Raw genomic sequence first — 22,578 nt, forward strand, 5'->3', positions numbered from 1 at the left:
TTGCTAAAGTCATTAAAAGGTTCAGTATTCTGCTTGTCATGATTTTCAAGCTTTCAGTGTCAGATTTATTGTGTGTTATATATATACTACAGAAGATGTATTTCGTCTACATTATTTTGACCTACTTTCAGTGAAACAACTCTGTTTGCTTCTTTGAAAGAAAGTTATCATATCCTTTTTTTATTTTTTTGTGTTTCAGGAAGAAACATTCAAACGTTGTGCAAGAGCGTCATCAGGACCACAGCCAGAATATGCCCATAGCTGAATGAACAGGTTGCACACATTTGTGGTCTGTATAAGCCAATATTTTCAAATTTGCAGCCTGCCATAATCTTTAGAGTACAAGTAATAGAATGTCAGATGAATATATTGCATTCTCAGTTCAAACATATCACATTTAATGGCATATTACAGAGAACACTTTCCTTATGAAAGTGTACCCCCAAAATGCATATGTTAGAAGATCATGTCATCCCTCAGATTGAAAACACAGGGTTTGGCTTTGATTTCCTCACAGAACGGTGTAGAGAGTATCCATCATGAGATTAGGAAGGGAAACATATCACATTTAATGGCATATTACAGAGAACACTTTCCTAATGAAAGTGTACCCCCCAAAATGCATATGTTAGAAGATCATGTCATCCCTCAGATTGAAAACACAGGGTTTGGCTTTGGTTTCCTCACAGAACGGTGTAGAGAGTATCCATCATGAGATTAGGAAGGGAATGGACCGGTATAGTAAAGTATCTGGCCATAACGGTTTAAAGAAATTAGAACTTATGGTAAGGGAGCATAATGTGATGACCAATCCCAGTCATGTGAAAGTGCCAAAAACACAAAGGGGTTCATACAGAACCAAATAAGCAACGTGAAATAATGATGGCCATAGTGATAAAAGTAAAGATAAATCATGATAAAATAAACATGTAAAGAACAAATTAATTAATTCAATAACAAACCAATATGTAAATAAAAACATTGAAATCTGGTTCTTTCTATGAATCATATTTTTACTAAATTGATGCTTGTATTTTTAGTCCCCAAGATACCGTCCGGGGGGACTTATAGGTTTGGTCATGTCCGAGCGTGTGTCAGTGTGTGCGTTTGTCTGTCCATGCATCCGTCTGTTCACGCAGATATCTCAGAGATACATGGAGCGATTTCATTCAAACTTGGTACAAGGATTACTTGATATGTCATACATATGCACGTTGCTTTGTTTTGTGATATGATCCAATGTGGCCGCCATGCGGCCATTTTATTACAATTCTTTTATGTACAGAGCCATAACTCCGACATGTTTCAACCGATTTTATTGAAAGTTAGTACAAGGACATTGACCTTCATCATACATATGCACATCAATTTGTTTCACAACATTATCCAATATGGCTGCCATGCGGCAATCTTATTACAATTTTGTCATGTACGGAGCCATAACTCAGACATATCTCAACCGATTTTATTCAAAGTTGGTACAAGGACATTGACCTATGTCATACATATGCATGTCAATTTGTTTCATGATATGATCCAATATGGCCGCATGGCAGCCATTTTGTTACAATTTTTTCATGTCCTTAGCCATAACTCAGGCCCGTCTAAATGGATTTTATTCAAACTTTGTACAAGGACTTTGACCTATGTCATACATATGAACACGATATGGCTACCATGCCACCATTTTGTTACAATTTTTTCATGTACGGAGCAATTACTCAATCATATCTCAACCGATTTTATTCAAAGTTGTTACAAGGACATTGACTCGTGTTATACATATGTATGTCGATTTGTTTCACGATATGATCCAATATGACCACATGGCGGCCATTTTGTTATGGTTTTTTTTTATGTCGAAAGCCATAACTCTGGCAAGTCTCAACCGATTTTATTCAAAGTTGGTACATGGACATCGACTTATGTCATACATATGCATATAGATTTTTTAGACAGTAAGATTAAATATGGCTGCATGGCGGCCATTTTGTTACGATCTTTTCATGTACAGAGCCATAACTCAGACATCTTTCCACCAGTATCATTCAAAGTTGGTATAAGGACATTGATGTATGTCATACATATGCACATTGATTTGTTGAACGGCATGTAGCAGTATCATGTCAATTACCTAAGTTTCATAATTAGACTGATATGTCGAGAAATACTGCATCAGATTTCATTAAACTTGGTACAGATGTTAAGCTTACATTGCTTTAACAATGAAAAAGGCATTTATCAGTGTCATTTTAATTAATTTGTAATTGCTTATTTAATGAACTTTCCTAATTAGAGTTATATATCCACAAATACTGCGTCAAAATTTGATGAAACTCGGTACAGATGTTGATCTCATAGTTAGTAAATACTGCATCAAACTTTATGAAATATGGTACCGGTGATAATCTATTAGGATAGTATGCAAAAATGTTCGGCAACATCCTGTTGATTCATTACTAATTGACTCATTTAATGACCTTTTGTAATTAGGATGGCGGCCTACATTGGTTTTATGTTTTCACCACCGTGGAACTCATTCTTGGCCATTTAGCGCCATCTGTATCACAGTATTTTTATCATAGACCTTATTAATGAAGAGGACTCTATCCTCTCTGAGGACTTGTAATTAAAGTACCAATGAACAAGTGGGGACTGTGCCATCAACGACTTGTTCAATTAAAATTGATGCTTAAAAAGTCATCTTTATGGTGAGTCCAGTATATGTAATGATGAATTAAATGTAAACTTACCATTTTAGGATGTTTTCACATGTTCAAATGAAACTTCCTTCAGTTTTATCTTACATGAAATATCATTGGAAAAGTTAAATTTTTAGCATGAAAATAAGAATGAAATACTTCTAAATGCTTTCATTATGATTTAGTATATATACTAACAAGTACAGATGTAAATAACCTTGTTTTGCTTATCTATTTACAGAATACAACGACCCTGGAAGTTGCAAGGTGTCCATTTGATTTCAAGTATTTCTCATTTTTTAATTTTGTTTGTATTTTTCAGATTGTATTTAAAATAAAGGTATTTGATCATTTCAATTTGTATTTTTTTCAGCTTCTGTGTACCTTTCCTTTTCGTTTCCTATATTTTTTGTTTAGCTCTTTATTTGTCCCTTTTTTAAAATGCAACTTTGTGGGATAAGTTACTTTTGATATTCAGAGAGTTTGTAAAAGATGTTTGCCCGAAACTTTGTTACCGGTACATGTAATTTATTTGAGTCTTGTCACTTCAAGAAATAAAAAAAAATGTTTTATTCTATATGCACGTGCCTGTTTTGATCATTTATGTTATGGTTTGAAGTAATTTTTAATAACATTACAGTTAATTTGCCATTGTGCTGTTAAAACAATCACCGTACAATACAATAAGGCAATAATACATTGATTTCTGCCTATATGATGAAAAGGTGCCTCTCTAATTTTTGCCGTTTGTGGCGCTGTTCTGTGGCTTCCGATTGAATGTGTATCCATAAAGTTCGCACACAAGTTAAAAGTCTGGGCCTGCTGGGTATCGCTTTAAACTGCTTAGTGTCACTTTTCCGACTAGCATTTAATTACTCCTTGGCCTGATGATGTCCCTCTCTCCGTACAGTATTATGTATAATTCTGCGCTGCACGTACAACAATTAGAAGTCACCCCTTTTGACAAAATTAAAATAAACAACACCTCTTTTTCAGAATTCCCAGAGCTTCAATGAACTAGTGTTATTACATTTCTATATAATACTTATAGCTCCTAAACTTGTAATAATAATAATAATAATAATAATAATAATATGTAATATATATTGATTATATCTTTATTATACCTACCCGTATGTGTACTTATGTTTGACTCTGTGTCTCTCTCTACCCCGGCGTTTTTCTCACAAAAGGACACCAAACCAGGAACCGTGGTATTTACACCACCGGCAGGTGTACAAAACCTAAAAATTTGAGTGATGTAGGTGACTTAAACCATCAAATCCAGGATGAAAATAAATTAAGTAGACACAATTTGCATCCATTTTATTAATGCAGTTCACTTATAAATTATTAAATTTAACTACAAAAATACAAGTTCACAGTCCGCACGTGTTAAAAAAGAAAGAAACAGGTTATGGCGATATGAGATAGCTAACTTCTTTCCGCCAGTTCTAGACTATTTTTACGCTCGTAAGGAAGTCCTGCAAACTTAGAGTAACTTTAAATACCGGATGAATTCAATGACGTCATGTTACAGCAAATTCAATACTTAATTCAGTGTTCGTTCGGTAAAAGTGAAAGGGGCTAGAATATTCCCGAGAAAACTGGTACGTATTACAATAATCAGAGTTAACATAAATATTTACGGATGAAGAAGACAAAAATTCTGCTCCTTTAGCTATTACATCTAAAGTTCCCATGAAAAGGTCTTACACACAAACGTTGGGATCGCTCCCAGTTCTAGTATTTCAACCGTCTTGGATGACACGATTTATCTGAATTTGATTAGAAGGCGGTAATACTACCTCCCCTACGGGACATACAATACCAAATTATCGACTCAACCGTTGATCTGTAAAAAATAAATGCAAAACGTTCCCTCATTCATCATATCAAAGTAACTTACATAGAAAATTATTCTTTGATGACATTTATAGAGATAGCTTGTGGCCGAGCTGACGTTTGCAAAGTTGGTTTGACTTTACTGTTGGCCTGGCTGAGTTGGTTTTGGCCGAGTTGATTTTGTGTCGAGTGAACTATGAACCTAACTGTACCATTACCTGTCTGCTGTATAGCACGAGACTGTGACGTCATGAAACTCCCTTGAACAATTTCCGTGTCATATGATGACAGTATTCACTAGACCAGTATTAAACGTTCGACTACAGATCCCAGTAACCATGAATGTAATCACACATTTAATAATTGTTTCCAGTCTCTTGTTTTACTTTGTCAACTCCGGAACTGTGACTTCTCAAGGTAGGATAGTGGTGACTGCATCGCGAGTGTATCTTTTTGCTGTATGTTGGTTAATTGTGGCGCTACTTCGCTAGGCAATTGTTTTTGTGCTTTCCCTCAAAAAAGGTTGGTTAATGAGGTAATGCCACCTCGACCTACCAATCTGTACGGACTGGACGATGTTTGTGCCTTATAATTTTGATGTATTGACTCTTTCTCAAAAACAATTTATAGGTTTTATGACATCTTGCAGTAGGGGTGACAGCAAAGCATCGGGGCAAAACGTAATGATAGCGGGATCAAGACATATTGTCAGCATGTATTTTCTTGACTACTCTCAACGCCGAACAGACCAAGTTCCTTGTAGTCTCGGCTGAAATTGTTTTGCATCGTGATACCATTTAATTTGTTAATTCATCAAAAATTGTAATTACAAAAACGCATGCGATCGACGAAAGAAGTTGAATCTTCACATTTATGACGATATAAAGTAAAATTCTCGAGAGATCAATCATTTGAAAATATTTATAAAATTTAGAATAGACTTATTTTTCTACGTTTATGTTTCAATAACAGCATGAAAAAGAGCATCTATGATCACTAGATTTCTCACGGGCCAAACCTTAGCCTTCAGTGCCTTTGCTTGCGATCCTGTACAACAAAATGTATACCCATCCAAGAAAAATAGGTTTATGTTTATAGGTGTTCGGGCTTAGAACCGTAATATAGTATCATATGCCCCTACTGTGAGTTTTCCAGGGAGACACTTCACTTTGAAAAGACTAAGAGTAAAACTTGAGGGAGAAAGTAACTATTATGGTGTTGCAAACATTACGGTTGAAAAGAATCTGGGCCGTGATTCACTAGGTAGAAATGTACGTTTTCTACTTTAGTTTTCGAGAGTGATGTCTATTGCTTTCAGGTTCCAGACAACTAAATGGCTGGTTACCTATTGACGAGGAAACCATAAGAAGACAGTATGAAGTCATGATTTTCGAGGCAAGTTGAAATACTTTCTAAAGCTGCAAGTTCATGACTATGTAACAATTATGTGCAATCCATGGGCTGTTAAGTTTTGCATAGTAAATCGTGACTGTAGAAATGTCTAGATCAAATGAATGCATGTAATTCATATCAAAAAGAAAGTCTAACGTCAACTTAATGAGAAAAAGGGAAGTGCGAAATCATATTTTGCTCATGTTTACCGCTTGAGTGCTCAGTGCAATCAAATATGTCGGTTCTTCGACACAAATGTCAAAAATCTATTCAAATAACATTTCTGATGATGACGTTACCTGTGTGTCACAACTCCTTCAGGGAAGAAATATTTAGCCGCGGAAAACCCATGATGGAGGAAGTGAATGTTATGAAGCATAGGCAATACGCTTTTTTCAAGAATGTGGAGCATAAAACATTAAAATTTTTAGAGTTTGTCATCATTTTAACCGTGTACAGTTCTTACCTTTTTTATTGTTTTTCGCTCTTAGTTTCTTGTCTTTTGCTTTGCTGTTATTTTGTCGATTTAAAAGTGTAAAACGCACTGAGAAGTATGTGTAGAACGTTTTTAAAGAAATATAATTTTTTATTATTATCATTATATTCGCAATTTTAATACTGGAAATATAGATTTGTATCAGCGATATCACTGTCACTTATCTCTTTTTATCATCTGTTGTTTTTTTGTTTTGTTTTTGTTTTTGTTTTGTTTTTTCATAATACACAAGATCCATACACATAGCAGCAGATTCAAATCTTCACAATCTTTATACGTTGCCATCATTATGGCTTGTGATTTATATTGGTTATATCTTTATTGTACCTACTCGTCTGTGTATCTGTTTTTGTCTCGGTGTCTCTATACCTGTCTTTCTCACAAAAGGACACAACACCAGGCACCGTTGTATTTAAACCACCGGCAGGTGTACAAAACCTTTCTAAAAGTCTGAGTGATGCAGGTGACTTTAATCATCAAATCCAAGATGGAAATAAAGTATGTTGACACACTTTGCATTAATTTTATCAGTACAATTCACCTACATATATATTAAACTACAACAATACAAGTTTACAGTCTGCATATGTTAGCAGGGGAAAACATATCGAACTTCTTGTTAGGCTATACTTTTACTCATTAGGAAGTCTTGCGAGCTTAGAATACATTTACATTAACGGGTAAATTCAGTAAATTCAAAGTGAACCGCAACTATTTTCAATTTGACAGTTTTGCAATGGGTTTTACAAAATGTTGTTTCATAGAAAATCCAGTTTGTAGAAAATTATGCCTGAAAAATCGATAAACTGCTTACCAGTGATTTAAATATAATTTGACTCACTATAACGGGGAGTTTAGTGATTAGTTGTACTGCCGTCGCATGTGAAATTATGTTGCATGAGCTGTTCAGTCAATCATTTCAATCGTCTTTCAATATGATCTTGTCTCTTACACTCACATACTTACATTATATATATATATATATATATATATATATATATATATATATATATATATATATATATATATATATATATATATATATATATATATATATATATATATATATATATATGCGTTTGTGTATAAATTTGTTTGTTTTTTCATTTATTCAACGTTCTATGATATTGTATGTTTGTTTATTTATCTATTTGTGTTTGTTTGTTTGTCTGTATGTTTGTTTATTATTACATGCCTCGATGTGAATGCAAATCAGTGCAATGGTTTGAATAGGAACACCCGGGGAGTTAGCGGGCCGATGAATGATGTACTAACCAGTTTCCATAGTTACCAGGGCCATTGAAGCCCTTCGACGTTTTCTACGTCAAAGTAGACGATTAATGCTAGATGTAAAATATCCATACGCGCACTGCCATTTTGACTTTCGTTAAAATCTCTTTGATGCTTGTGGTCGATAATGGTAAATTGTTTAAAAATGCCCTGCATGTAACTAAATGTCATGTAGCATTAACTGTGGAAGAGGCATGTAATAAAAATATTATTGCCTGAATACATGGGCTTATGCACCCTCGCAGCACATAAACCCATGTATTCTGGCAATATGGCAATATATAATATATATCATGAATGAACAAACAGACCTATGATTGAATATATAAAATAGGTGAATACTATTGATATCTTTTCTTTCAAGAATCAACGTTTCCAAATAAACCAAACTAATGGTGATATTATCCTTGCTGGTTACCTTGACTACAACATCGACCAGACGTACGAGTTACACGTAATATTTGCGTCATTTCAGGTAGGTTATTAAGAGAATAATTTTTTAAAAGAATAAGTTTTCCAGAAGTGTCTCACAAAATGTTAGTACTGTAAATCGTATCCGGTTCCCAGGTTTGAGACAGATTACAGAATAGGATCTTGTTTTCCTGTGAACTTTTAAGAACGTGAATAATTTATCCCCAGACATTGTGACAGCTGAAACACTTGACACCTTCAGAGCCAAAGTGGCAAACTACTTTGACTGAACCGTTTTTCTTTATGTCCTTAAAACTCTGTAAAGTTAAGTTGCGTACAACTAGCAAAATCTTCAATTTGGTGAAGGTGGCTAGGATAGGAAGAAGAAGGAGAAGAAGAAGCAAACAATGTCGCGCATTTACACATTGTCGATAGAAAAGTGGCACACATTACCTAGAAAATTACATGTGAATAAAGTTGCCAAAATTTAGTTGGTACAAGTTTGCTTATTTGAACGTTGCCTCCGTACAGCTCCACCACCACCAAATGTTTTTGGACGAAGATGTTGGCAAGAGGACTAGGAAAATAGTGTATAATCCGTTGCTGTTTACAGTTCATAAACATTGTACCTCTTCGCAAATTTTAAGATCTCCATTCTTGACTTGGATATACATAAACGCGTGTCGCTTGAAGTCGTTGTTTTTACAAAGTAAGCCAAAATGGCGTTCTCCTTCCTTGGTTGCTTTTATCCAGAACAAGTTTAATCCTATTTTGTAGGCATTTTATCTTTAGTGAGTATTTTCACCATGGCCAAAGTCTGCATTCAATTCAAACGTCTTTAATCGGTAAGGCAGAATATACAAAAGAGCTACTCTCATCGAATGGTATTAAATGATTTTAGCACTTTATACTTCACTTTAGCTTTTGAATCCCAAATCACATTATCATTTTCTCAATACTTTTCTGTAAACATTCATTCGATAGGCCGCACGCATTTATCATGCTGAGGATGATATATCCTATACGTTGTTTGTCAAAATCGTTGACGTCATAGAATGGCCGCTGGTCTACAATGAATCATGCGAAACCGAGTCACGTGAACAAAGTGACTGGGTACGTAGGTTGATGTTATTATTTTCATAAGTTTACCTTTTGCTTCTTATTTGTTGTTAACGAGAACACAAAATGTTTTTTCTGATGACACATTATAGTTAGTATCAAGACTGTAAATGCTATCAAGGGTATTGGCAACCACAATTTACAAATTTTCGACTCAACCTGCTGTCAGTAATCGATGTCACGCAGCAGTAATTGTCCAAATATAGCATACATAGTAATGTATCACTTTTTCCGCCATTTCTCTGTCAGCCAGCGTTGTTTAGAGTGTATTTAGGAAAAGAGAAGTTCCCAGCAGATAAATTAGTTTATACACGTGTTGACGAGCCCCCACTCAGTTATATAGAAGGCGATTTGAATAATGATCAATGTAAGTACTGAGTCTTGTGGTAAGCACTTGTAATTTTTAGATTTGCCAGTTTTGAATCATTTTCTGAGCGAAACAATATCAGGCATAGTGTAAAACACCCAATATTTCAAGCATATGCGTTAATATCTTTTTACTTGTAAAAAATATGATCCAATCATGTAATGATAATGTAACATGACACACGTATAACCTGGTCATAAGGGCTATAGCGCCCGTTTATTGCCCCGAGGACCATGCGTTACGAGAAACACATTGTTCCTCCCCGAGCCCGTGGGCCGAGGGGTAAAGCAACGTGTTTCTGGTAACACATGGCCACGATCCGAGGGGTAATAAATGGGAGCTATAGCCCGAATGAAGACCAGGTTATAGGTGTTGTATAACACGCCACACGCTCATGTTGTATTATGTTATGGGTTTGGATGTGCTTTAATAAAATTTATGTTATGCACTGCATCAATTCATTTTAACAAGTTTACTTGACGATTTCTCCACAGCGGTAACAGTGGTACCACATTCTTCCCAAAACATTCTAGGCATACCTAGCAACATCCTTCGTTGGTTGTAATTGAATCTTTTTTTTCGATAAGCTGCATAAGTTCCTACGCTGTTAGAATGGAAAATCTTGCTGTTTTAGAGATAGCAGCTCGTCATTCATCCAGGGCGAATCACCCACCATTGTTTCAAAGCTAGAAGCAGACGACATTACGTCACATGACTAGGCACTTTTCAAAATGTGGTCATAAACTATTGCTCTATGGACATAGTCAATTAAAATACCCTTTGAGGTCATTTTTGTTGAGTTTTGAGGGACAAGAAGTATCTATTTCCCCGTCACACGACTTATTCTGGTAAATCCTCACACCAAATGAGCATGTGGCGTGTTATAAAATGTATTACGTTTTAGCTTTACCAACATCAGTGAATTTTGAGTCATCGTCTTCCCAAATTATAATTGATAAGGTATCCGATTATCCAGTATTGTGGCTCAATATGTTTTGTGAATCTGCAAATTCACCGGCATTGCCAAAGGTATAAAATAATAGCAATAATGTACCCCTCCTGGCCAATAATGGACTCAAACAAACTTTGCAGACAATAATGTACTCTGCTTCGCCTCGTACACTTTGTCGTGCAAAGTATGTTTTCGTAACTTATGGGCCGAGGGGAGGTACATCATTGCTTAAATATACCAGGTTATATAATATAACAGTAATAAATTTGATATAAAACAGTACTTTATTACAAGATGTCACAAATCCAGTACTAAATCATGTCACAAATTCAGTATTAAATCTGGTATTATATCCTGTTCATTAAATATCAATATGATATTGGACGCAGCAGACTACAAGAACTTACGATATTTTTCTAATAGGTCATCTTCGAGCATTCAGTGAGGTCAAGGATCGCCATTTGCCGATTCAGAGTGCAGCGGACATATTACTTCTTTGTTCAAACCACATTATTCCAAACGTTCGTATTCTTCGCCACTACAGCAAAGTAAGATATTCTTTTAATGGTATGATTTGTTAGCATCCGTTCATTGGCAATTTGCCCTTCCTCTGCACACGATTAAAAGGTCTTCAAACGACAAAGGATAAGTGTTAGGAACCGGGTAAGTCTTTGATTGAGAGTCCTAATTTCTGACGTAACCGATAAAGATAGATTATTTGACAATGGAAACCCGACTGATTTATGGAACATTTTCGTAAACTAGGCCAGAGAAAAAATGATGATTTTCCTTGAGCAGTCTGTGGGCAAAATAATTTTTTATACATATTGCCGATCGTGTTTTGCAGAAATGGAAATCTGACTTTGAAAGTTTTGAAAGTCTCCAGAAAGCATCCACTAGCAAAATTAAACCTAGATTTGATGATGAGTTTAGCAATATGTACCAATATCCAGAGCAAAATTTGAATTGCAGCTAGATACAGGAGAAGGATATCTTGAAACAGCCCCATTTCTAAATTCTAATATCTCTTTTGAAGAAGTCGGAAAAGCTGTTTATCACTAAAATCTTAAGAAGGCAGAGAATGTTGACACACTAATATGTGAAATGCTCCAAAAACTCTATTATGATCGATACACTTCCTTCGATGTTTCAAAATATCATGTATATTGCGAGGGGGGGGGGGGGTCAATAATACAAAAACACCGAAAAGTGGATTGAATGACTCACGATAACCTCTCAATTATTGGGGTATTAGGGAGTGTTCAGTTATTACGGCCGGGGGAGGGTCGGCAAAATCCAGGGGTCATCTTAAATTTTAAAACTGCAAAGAGGGGCTATGTATTTAAAAAAAAGCATAGAGGAGGGGTGCACTTCATTTTCACAAGTATCTATGCCGTCAAAAAGCAGTTTCAGTGGTGATATAAAGGAATTTCAGAAGACCAGAATCTCGGAAAAATATCTTTTTCACTGATGTCACACTGTATCTATGCTTTGGTAATGACCAGTGTTTCATTTACGATTGGATCAATACTTTTTTGGTTTTGGGGGGTCGTGAATTTTTTGTCATCTTAAAAGGGAGGGCATCAATTTTGGGGATCATTTGGTAGGGGGGATTCACTTATTTTAACCGATCTACAAGAAGAATTTGCCGGTCCACCTCGACCATAATAACACGACGTTCTCTTAGCATTGTTTCTTCTGAAAGTAATCTGTACACCACAATGTCATATAAGAGACTTGTTTAATATTTAGATTAAAACATCTTATTCGTTGAGGCACAAAACTGATTCAGGATAGTGAGAGCATTTATTGTTCGTCTTTATGTATTATTAAGTATGATTTCAAAATTCTACAATGGCATGTGGTCAAGAATCTTAATGAAAATCCACTTTCTTGTATCAGCATTAATGGTGACTTTACATTCCCCTGGCTTTCAAGTACCGGAGTATGACAAAGTGATGCCCTCTCTCCTAACCCTTTTTAGCTCACTTGTTCACACACGTGAGCTATTGTCGTAGCGATATATGTTTGTCTGTCCGCGTGTGTGTTAGTTTGTCTGTCTGTCTGTCTGTTTACACGATAACTCAAAAAAGCAGAACGGATTCGAGTTAGATTTGGTAGACAGGTACTGTATCCTCATTGCAAGAACTCATTAGATTTTGGTCAGTGTGGCTTGCATATTAATGAAGCTATGAACTGTCATTTTCAGCTCACGTGTTCACACACGAGAGCTAATGTCATAGCGATGTCTGTCTGTCTGTCTGTCTGTCCGTGTGTGTATGTAAGTGTGTCTGTTTGTCTGTTTTCACGGTAACTCAAAGAGGCCCAAACGGATTAAAGTCAGATTTTGTAGACAGATAAACTGTGCAAATTGCAAGAAAGTATTAGATTTTGGTTAGTATAGCTTTTATATTAATGAAGTTATGAACTATCATTTTTTTATATAGTGGTTGAATACAGAATTGTTATTACTTACGAAATAACTTCACCAAATTCATGAAATCTGCTGCAGGTACTGATCCAACAGCTATGTGACTGGGTTGTGAAGCATTCAAAAGTGTGAAATTAATTAATTATTCATTTGCATATTTAATGAACTTTGTAATTAGTGATATAACTCCGAAACTACAGAATTATATTTGATGAAACGTGCTACAGATGTTGATCTTTTAGATATCTTATTTTCTCATGAAGAATTGAGCAGTGTCAAATTAATAAGCAGCTCAGCTGTGATGAAGAAGTATGTATTCATGTATACGCTGACGACATAGTTGTTTTAACAGGATATGAGGAGAGTCTCAAAAACAAATTTACAGCTTCAAATTCGGAAAAACAGCGGTGTCAAAATTGATACTTGGTTATCATTAGCCAACATATACGGATAGCTAACTTTAGAAATAATACGCACAAATTAGGGTGTGTATTAATAAAGTCAGGGGAACTTTGAGTATCATTTTTCACTTCAAGTATATTTGGATTGTCACGAATGAATATTTAGACAAAGGAGCAATCCTCTCAATGTTCATAAATTTAAGGATTTTCATTTCAATCCTTTGTCTACCCTGTTTACCTCTTGTGCTTTAGTTATTTTTGGTTACTAAAAGCTATCATGATTGGCACAAAAATATTTTGAACATTAATGTATCATGAATTCAAGATGTGAAACTATTTACGTCGGGAAACTGATAAAAATAAGCAAATGGGCCAAAAGATTGAACAAGTAAAACCTAAATTGACCACTAGTCAGATTGCTGGTGGTTTGTATAGTAGAGTGGTATCACTTGGCAGCACTTTTCAATCTTTCGTGGTTTTCTGTCGTTAACTCTCCCGTTTGGCATATGCGATATATATGGCAATACCAACTGTTTTGGCTGTGAATATGTGTACATTTTACATGTTAATACCTATATAAATTATATATGTACACTTCTGTGTATATTTCAAACTTTCCACCGCCATGGAAATATGTGGCATGAAAAAGGTCATTGATTTTGTTATTTACATCCGGTAATTTTTTTTAGCAATTAAGCCTAGATTTAGTGGGATTTATGTAATTGATAGCATCAGCCCACACAATGGTTTCAATGGAAACGTGTGACATAAAACATTTTATCACGATCCAAGAAACCAACTTCATAGTAATCAAATCTATTTTCCATGGGATTTGGAAAAATGGATACTTTCAACCCAAAAACATTTGCCGTGGAAGCAGGTGGCATCAAATTTGAAATACCAAGTTGCTGAAACTTTCGTGAAGGGAACCTACTTTTTCAGTTATGATATTATATTATTCTTTATTTGATTACTTAATTGTTATCATTACTATCAATCTAAGGTTATGCTACCACTACGATTGGTTGATGATGTATATAGGCCACAGCCCAGGTATCATGTATGCCACGCGGCAACATCGGTAGAGTGAGTCAATTTTTGAGATATATCCATGCAATAAGAATGAGCGTCGATCGTTCATAAGCCGATACTACATCTTAACTATTACAGGAAGACTTCCCATCCGATGCCATTGTTAGTCCCTACTGGTTTCGACAAAAAGCATCACACGGTCACTACAGCCTGTTTCAAATTGACATCTACAACATTGAAACAAGGAAGCAGCCTTTTGTGAGCAACTGTTCCCTGCATCTTCAAAATCATCTCATGTTTGCAAAGGAGGTTTATGCATATATATTAGGTAAGTTGGCCTGACATCAAATCAGCATATTACACAGCCATTTTTCTGTGAGGGTCTTTTATTCAGCGAGTATTTAGACACCTGTTATTTCAATAGTAAAAACGGACCCGAAGAGCAGATTGGCCGATCCTTGCTTATAGAGTGAAAGTTCCTACGTACTGGTCACTGTTACGTTTGGGTTATTTCATTTGCTGCCTTCCAGAAGGAGGCAAAAAATAAATACACTTCATCTCATCCCAGGTGGAAACCGCCATGAGATCCCATATTTAATCAGTTCTCAACCTCCATAACAGACTATTAAAACAGTGGAGGGGGGGGGGGTTTGACAGGTCAGCAGGAGTTTTTGCAAAAGATGTTTCCTTGGGGCTTTCATTCAGCTTCATCCCCCTACTTACTTGTCACCGTTACTGTAGGTTTACACAGAATCCAAAACTAAAATGGAGGAGGGTACATCCAAATAAATTCTCTAGGTAGAGCCACACCTCAAAGAACCTAAAGCGGAACTTGCTTCTATAGGCACATCCCTGAGGTAAAATTTAGTAAAGGTATTTGGTGAAGCCCAAAAACCAGCTTTCAACTGACACGCCTTTAAACAAAGCCCACGAGGCAGCCATAGCTCGCGTATCATGTGCTCTGATGGAATGTACAAGCCTACGTAGGCCATCGAAAGAATCATAGGCAAGTTTGATTGTTTCCCTTAATCATCTAGAAATAGTGTCCTTGGATGCTGGTCCATGTTGAAGAGGGATCACCTTAATGAATAACTGTTCTGTATCACCACGAAGTTGTGCAGTCATATTAATGTAGTAGCAGAGAACCCTTAAAGAACAAACAAGTTTATCCTGTCGATCACTAGACATATTAACAAGACTCGGAATGAATATATCTGTACTAACATAGATACAATTTCATTAGTGGAAGGGAAACCTGCCCTGGGCAACAATGTAACACCTGTAGGGTCCCATCTGAGATAGCAGTGTTCATAGACATAGCATGAATCTCACTACGACTACGCCCAGATACCAAGGCTATGAGAAATTCACTGATAGGCTCATAGGGAGCTGGCTTTAGTGAATCTAATACTAAAGGAAGACTCCAAGAAGGAGACAGTCTCCCCTGAGGAATACGCTCAACAAAAAAGCCTTTCATCATACTATCCAAAAGAGGATGCTGACCTTCACTATGTTCACCCTAACTTAGAAGAAATGAACACAACGCTGAACGATGTGTTGAAATAGTTTGGGGTTTTAGACCTCTAGCCTAAAAGAGAAAAGCCAAAAAGTCAGCCACAGAACTTAGAGGTGGATGCATGGGACCGACATCATGTTCTTTGCATCATCCACTGTATACTCTGAACCTGTAATTGTATGATTTAATTGTTGATGATCGACGGGATTGTGCTGAATATTCTGCAGGTCTCACTTAAAATCCCTCTGAGCGGTTCTTGACATTTTCCAAGCAGTCAGCTGGATGACAGATGGATCTGGGTGAAGAAAAACCTAACAACGACTGTCTCAGAATGTCTAGGGTCTCTGATGGCGTCATTGCAATTTCTATTAGCAACTCCAGCAATCGATGAAACCATGGTTGTCTGGGCCAATTTGGCGCTATCAGCACAGGCGACCCATTTACTGAGATTTTCATACTGTTTTCTTTATCATTTTCTCCCCTTTCTTCATGCTCTGACTGATCGGAGTAAATAAAATAAATGGTTTATATAACCTAACCTAGCCTCTGTGACTCTTTATTTATTTTACACTCCATTACATGGACGTATATCTCTCATACACACATGTTGTAATTAATTAGTCAACACAACTAATTATGCTAATCCGTGGACTTATCAGAGGTTGGTCAACATCGGAAAGATAGTGATGTTAATGAAAAATGTTTTAGTAACCATTCCTATCTTTTGCGATGTTGACCGACCCGTAAAATCCCTGATAAGTCCACGGATTAGCATAATTAGTTGTGTTGACTAATTAATTACAGCATGTGTGTATGAGAGATATACGTCCATGTAATGGAGTGTAAAATAAATAAAGAGTCACAGAGGCTAGGTTAGGTTATATAAACCATTTATTTTATTTACTCCGATCAGTCAGAGCATGAAGAAAGGAGAGAAAATGATAGAGAAAACAGTGTGAAAATCTCAGTAATACTTTATGGGTCGCCTGTGCTATCAGATGACAACATCCTCATCGTGTCTTATCTTGCGTAGAACTCTAGGAATCAGAGACACTGAAGGAAAAGCCTACGCAAACATGTTAGTCCAAGGAATTGAAAAGGCATCCACTGCCTCTGTTCTTTAGTCTGGAACCAGAGAACAATACACCTGCAGATGGTATTGTGCGTTGTTGCAAACAGATGAGGCCTGTCTAACACTTTAAAAGGGGACAACACCAGCTGGTGCTTTAATATCCACTCTGTTGAGATAGTTCGTCAGATTGCACCTGCCTGGTAATGAGCTGCCCTGATCATGATATTTCTGACAATGTATCAATTCATTGGTTGCAAAGTAACGATGCAGAGAGATTGGGACCTTGTTCCCCCTTGCCTGTTCAAATTTGATACTACGTTTGAATTGTCTGATATTAGAAGAACCAATTTCCTGAAGATATGAATTACGAAGGTCTTTAAACTTTCCCATACTCCTGAAGCTCAAGAAAGTTTATGTACTCTTGTTTATAGGCTACTAACCAGACTCCAGAAATGGTCAAATCTTCCATATGAGCTCCCCAACCTTGCATTGAAGCATCTGTGGTTATTGTCACCTGGGGGGGGGGGAGGATGAACTATTCGCAGAAAGTCTAATTTTAGCAGGAGGCTGCGAGTGGGGCTAAAACGAAGCAGATCGCTTAACTCCCTGACTGGATCTAAAAAGAGAGACTATTTTCCTAACATCTGTGGTAGCTTAAGCTTCGATTCCTGGTGCAAAATATCTGAGACTTCCCCATGGAAAAGTTCATCACCACGAATAGGATACTTTATAAAACGATTTCGAGTTGATCTCGCACTAAAATCTACCTGATCAAGAAATAATTCTCTTCAGGTAGAAACTGACAAAGCAATGGCAAAATTTGATTTGTCGATAACTAAAGAAAACTGGAAATATTCCACACCCTTAGACTACTGGTCACCAGAAACTGCAGTATGAGAAAAAGTGGTCGCAAACAAAGAATGCGAAATGCATCTGAGTAAAACTCTAAGAGCTTTATCTACCATAAGTTGTCCACGATCGGCTTTATGGGTAAAACCTCTTAAATCCTTGGCTGAAATATGCTTCTTATCAGCTGCCAATTTAGTGTGGACAAAACTGTCTACACTCGGCGCTCTTGCAAACTCCTCAATTTTTTTTAAAGGAACCGGAAATTCTTGTCTGCAGACTTTGTGTACTTTACACTTGGGCAAACTTTTCTCAATAGCTGCCCACCTTTGTACAATGAGTGATTCAATGGGCAAACGAGGAGCACCTGAAACTAAATTGTACTAGTGAAAAAGACTGACGTTGACTATCATTGCTGTCATCTTTTGTAGAGCCAAGCACATTGCGAATAATGATAATAATGCCATGCAATTTCCAAGACAAAGCTTCTGACATGTCAGTATCAGCAGATGGAATTTCTGAATGAGTATCATAATGAGCTATATCACTTCCTACGTGATCCTGAGATCTAGCCACGGTATTACTGTCTCCATCTGCGCTTTTATCAAGATCACTCGGAGCAAACAAAGAAACAGAATACGGATCTCTATTCTTGTAGGCCGGCTGAGGAAAAACTCCCGACTCAACTACCTTCTCCAGATCACGTATCACCACTGTAGGGTCCACATGTAAATCCCTATTCAGATTGTGCTTTTGGTGTTGGGGCTCCACATAATTGCCCTCTATCACACAATTACTCTGCAATTGAGCAAGAAAACCGGCCAAGATAAAAAGAAACCTCCTCCGAAAATTGTTCGAATCTAGTGTTAAGAATGCACTCAATCTCGTCTTTGGAAACATATGAATCGTCAGAGTGCAAACTAGCTGCTGTACTACAAGCCGACTTCCTGGACTTGTCCTTCTGAGACTTTCGTTCGAACTTGCTTAACCTGCAGCAACTCAGAAAATGACTTGCATACAGCCGAGACAGTAACTCACACTCCCAAGAAGGAACAATAGAGTACAAATGGACGTTAAAAAAACAGATATACTGGAAGGCTAAACAACGGTGTATTTACACACACCAAGGCAAATGAGAACTATTTGAATATTGAATCTCATGACGGTTCCTGCCCGAAGAGATGACATATATTTAAGTGTTTGCCTCGTTCTGGAAGGCAACAAATGAGATAACCCAAAAATAACAGTGACAGGTCAGTAGGAGGATGAAGTAGAACGGCAGTGTCAACATTGCTTGAGGTTTATAAACAGGTGTCATTGTACATATTAAGTAAGGGTACGGGTAATTGCAACTTGAGCGAGCATGAGCAAGAAAAGTACAAATACTTTAAGTTAAACATACATCGGATTGATTAAGACCCACATGATAGACGTGCGGACATGGACGTGGACTCTCAATTACTGAACGGATAGTCAAACATACATGTCACCCTTTCTGCCGTAAAAGCAAGTGTTTCCTTCCGAGATACTATACGCTGTTCCATCAAAGTTACTATGCCAATCTGCAGTTTATTACCTTCGTAATATATGGAACCATTTGGCCACCTGACGTCGGGCAAATGGTCACCTACGTTCGGACACTTCTTTTGGCTATAACATATATATTATTCAATAGTGCTTTCAAATATAAACAATGTCAGACCACTCATTAATTCTCACAACAGATAAACAAAACCACTGAAATAAAACCTTAAAAAACGATAGCATTTTGAAGTTAAAATTTATCACATTAATAATATTCATTTAAACAACTCATAGCATGTCTTTAAGTCATAACATGCTATTCTCCATTATTATTTTTGGTAATTCATAAACAATCATCGTCATGACATTCCGTAGAACTCTTTGAATACTTCCACCCGTCTTAAATGGCCACTTATCGCTTTCGATCTGTTAAGCTCAATTAAATGGTAATGCTGATGACAAAGTACATGCTTGCGGAAGTGTTTCTACATGTCATCGAAAAATGTCATTGCGCCGTCGATATTAGACCATATACATTGTCTCTTTCGAACTCTTGTTCCTTGTTTTGGACTCCGGGGGACATTATCAGAATGGTTGCTGGTTTATATTGCTTGGTCGGTTTATACTATCAACAGGTTGCCCATCTGGTAAGTACGGATTCAAGTGTGAGAAAGAGTGCATCTGTCAGAATGGTGCCAGTTGTCACGTGTTTAACGGGGCTTGCAAGTGCACCACAGGTTGGTATGGATCGGCATGTGATATCCGTAAGTGTTATTTGTTGATTTGTAATTGTTACGGTAAAATAATGCAATACAAACGATGAATTTCTTCACTGTAGGCTTTGAACTAAAGGTGTACCAAATCAATAGTCTCTCAATGAAGGGGGCTTTGTGTCATATCTTGTAACATTTGGAAACAAGTTATTCTCAATGACTGCTTTTAAAAGGCGTCATGAACCAAGTAACAGATACAGTAATCATAAAAAAAAATAATAAATTACTGAACAGGAAAAAACATCTGGGCCTCTAAAAACACATGACCATGTCCTCCAGTGACGTAAGTGGTTATGTATGGTGCATGTTACATATCAGCCATGCTGCATCCACTCTATGAGAATCATCTTAAGTTATGGCTTAGATGAAGGATAAGGCGCAGACTATAGCCGACTCAACATACTTTTGTTTCTTTTTTCTCAAATGTTCGTTTATTGTACGTCGCGAATGATTCTACATATACATAATTAAGATTTCGATACTAGGATTTGAAAAGGTAAAATGAACAGATTACATACATCATAATCATCTATACTTTTATATCTAACATAACTGTTTTCTGAGCCTGTTAGGCAGTTTGCAAAATTTACTGAGAAGCATTTTATATGTAATGCCCTTACGTTCATCTGTACTTACTCACTCGTTTGTATATTTTTCTTGCTTTTTTGAAACCTTCAACTGTTTGTATAAAAGTTCATTATATTACCATGCCCTGTCCATCGCATTTTAATTGGTCGAGCTGAACGATGTGACTGCCCATAATTAGTGATGGTTTATTTACATGCCAGTAAATATGAATAATATCGTAAACATAGTAACTTTACAGCTAAAACGAACATTGTGATTTGAACAAAGATAATAATCAATCACAAAATAATAATGGAGCACTTGTGGGCCAAGTTTAGACACTTTTTCAAAAAATCTCCGGATTTGCAAAATGTTTGCAGTGCGCGCATTACTCACTGACAAGTTCTGGGGCCCTGTTGTCGTTCGCACGGGAAATTCTCGTAAATGTTGATGGTTTCGGGAGTTCGTTGATAATATAATGGAAATACTAGACTCCGCGCTGACCATTAACGTTTATTTATGGGCGGGGACGAAAGGAACGCCAAAGGCAAGCCTCGCCCGTTAATTTTTGGCTTTCCTTTTGCCCTTGAAAATAAATAAATGTTAATGGTCATTGCGTCGCCCGTTGTTTCTATATTGAATGTTGACTTATTAGCCAATTGGGCTAGACAACTGATAAAGCTGCAAGTCACATAATAAACAATTACTACTACAATATTTAAAATTTACATCTATTTGACAGCGAGACCTTCAATCGTTTTGTCTTCAAAAGACGAAGCGGCCAGTTATGGCGGCACACTACAACTGATTTGTGAAACTGACAACATAAAGAGTGTAAATATGCCATCTATTAGCTGGTTCTTAAATGGCCAAGAACTCGTGGACGAAAAGAATACTCTCTATGCCATAATAGGCGAAGAGAGATACACCAGGTGATTGCTCACGAAATTTGCATTGACGTGACTTCGTAGTTAAGATGTCGAGAAACAAACATCACTAAATCTAGTTAAGAGACATACTACGAATACATGAACTAGCACTTGACTTGAGCATGAGTGGTAAAATGTGGAACTATCGTTTCCAATTTTAGCTAATATGTGTGGCCAGACAGTTGTAATGCGACATTTGTTGATATACATCTGTAACAATATATTGATCGCGATGATATTGTCGTTTCTGTGGTAGGCTGCTGCTATTTTCAAACGATTGGCACGATAACATAATCGAAAATCAGATTAAATTTATTGGCTTGCTATACCGAGCAATAAAATTATACGTCTCGTTTTATTTTTACATGCAGTTACAGCCAACTTCTAATTCACAATGTGTCAGATGAATGGGCTGGGGTGTACACATGTCAAGTACAAGATATCAATGGCAAAATATACACGGATTCTTCCACCATTGACGTCAGTGAGTGTGCTTGATGTAATTCGTAAATTCCTGTGAAAAGGGGAACATGGGATATGTGCAAAAGTAGACTTAAGTACCATAACTTCCTCTGAGACTCAATTACATGTTTGTCTGCCACATACGGGTTTGTATCTCATTTCTCTATCTCAAGGTCAATGTTGTTCTATATATAAAAGTCATATAACTGTGAGATAATTACTGCCTATTCAGATGATGTTTGAAGACCATAAGATGTTTTACTTTTCTATTTCTTTCTCACAGCATTCTAACACGCGCGTCCTACAAGAGAGACAAGGTCTTAACTGTCCGTGCATAATGACACACTACCTATAGATCAACTGTCAGCATACTGCATCGTACTGTCTGACGTTTGTACGGCGCCTATCTGACAAAATGTGCTTTTCTGACAAAACTCTTTTTAGCAATACC

At 36.7% G+C, this 22,578-nt stretch overlaps 1 protein-coding gene across 5 annotated transcripts in view; it reads left to right on the forward strand.

The window, feature by feature from the left end:
• The window catches only part of LOC139115187 (uncharacterized), a 56,499-nt gene that overhangs the window by 25,194 nt on the left and 8,727 nt on the right, over nucleotides 1–22,578 (forward strand). For 2 of the 5 annotated variants that reach the window (XM_070677123.1, XM_070677122.1), the window contains 10 exons: nucleotides 5,866–5,942; nucleotides 6,823–6,933; nucleotides 8,090–8,200; nucleotides 9,121–9,249; nucleotides 9,505–9,622; nucleotides 10,998–11,122; nucleotides 14,577–14,766; nucleotides 20,032–20,160; nucleotides 21,479–21,668; nucleotides 22,037–22,149. In XM_070677123.1, the coding sequence (XP_070533224.1) occupies nucleotides 5,866–5,942; nucleotides 6,823–6,933; nucleotides 8,090–8,200; nucleotides 9,121–9,249; nucleotides 9,505–9,622; nucleotides 10,998–11,122; nucleotides 14,577–14,766; nucleotides 20,032–20,160; nucleotides 21,479–21,668; nucleotides 22,037–22,149 (1,293 nt within the window). Of the gene's footprint in view, nucleotides 1–4,627; nucleotides 4,965–5,865; nucleotides 5,943–6,822; nucleotides 6,934–8,089; nucleotides 8,201–9,120; nucleotides 9,250–9,504; nucleotides 9,623–10,997; nucleotides 11,123–14,576; nucleotides 14,767–20,031; nucleotides 20,161–21,478; nucleotides 21,669–22,036; nucleotides 22,150–22,578 lie in introns of those variants that run through there. The other 3 variants (XM_070677121.1, XM_070677124.1, XM_070677125.1) reach the window with 3 other exon arrangements.

Source organism: Ptychodera flava, chromosome 17, assembly GCF_041260155.1.
Source record: "Ptychodera flava strain L36383 chromosome 17, AS_Pfla_20210202, whole genome shotgun sequence".
Taxonomy (NCBI): domain Eukaryota; kingdom Metazoa; phylum Hemichordata; class Enteropneusta; family Ptychoderidae; genus Ptychodera; species Ptychodera flava.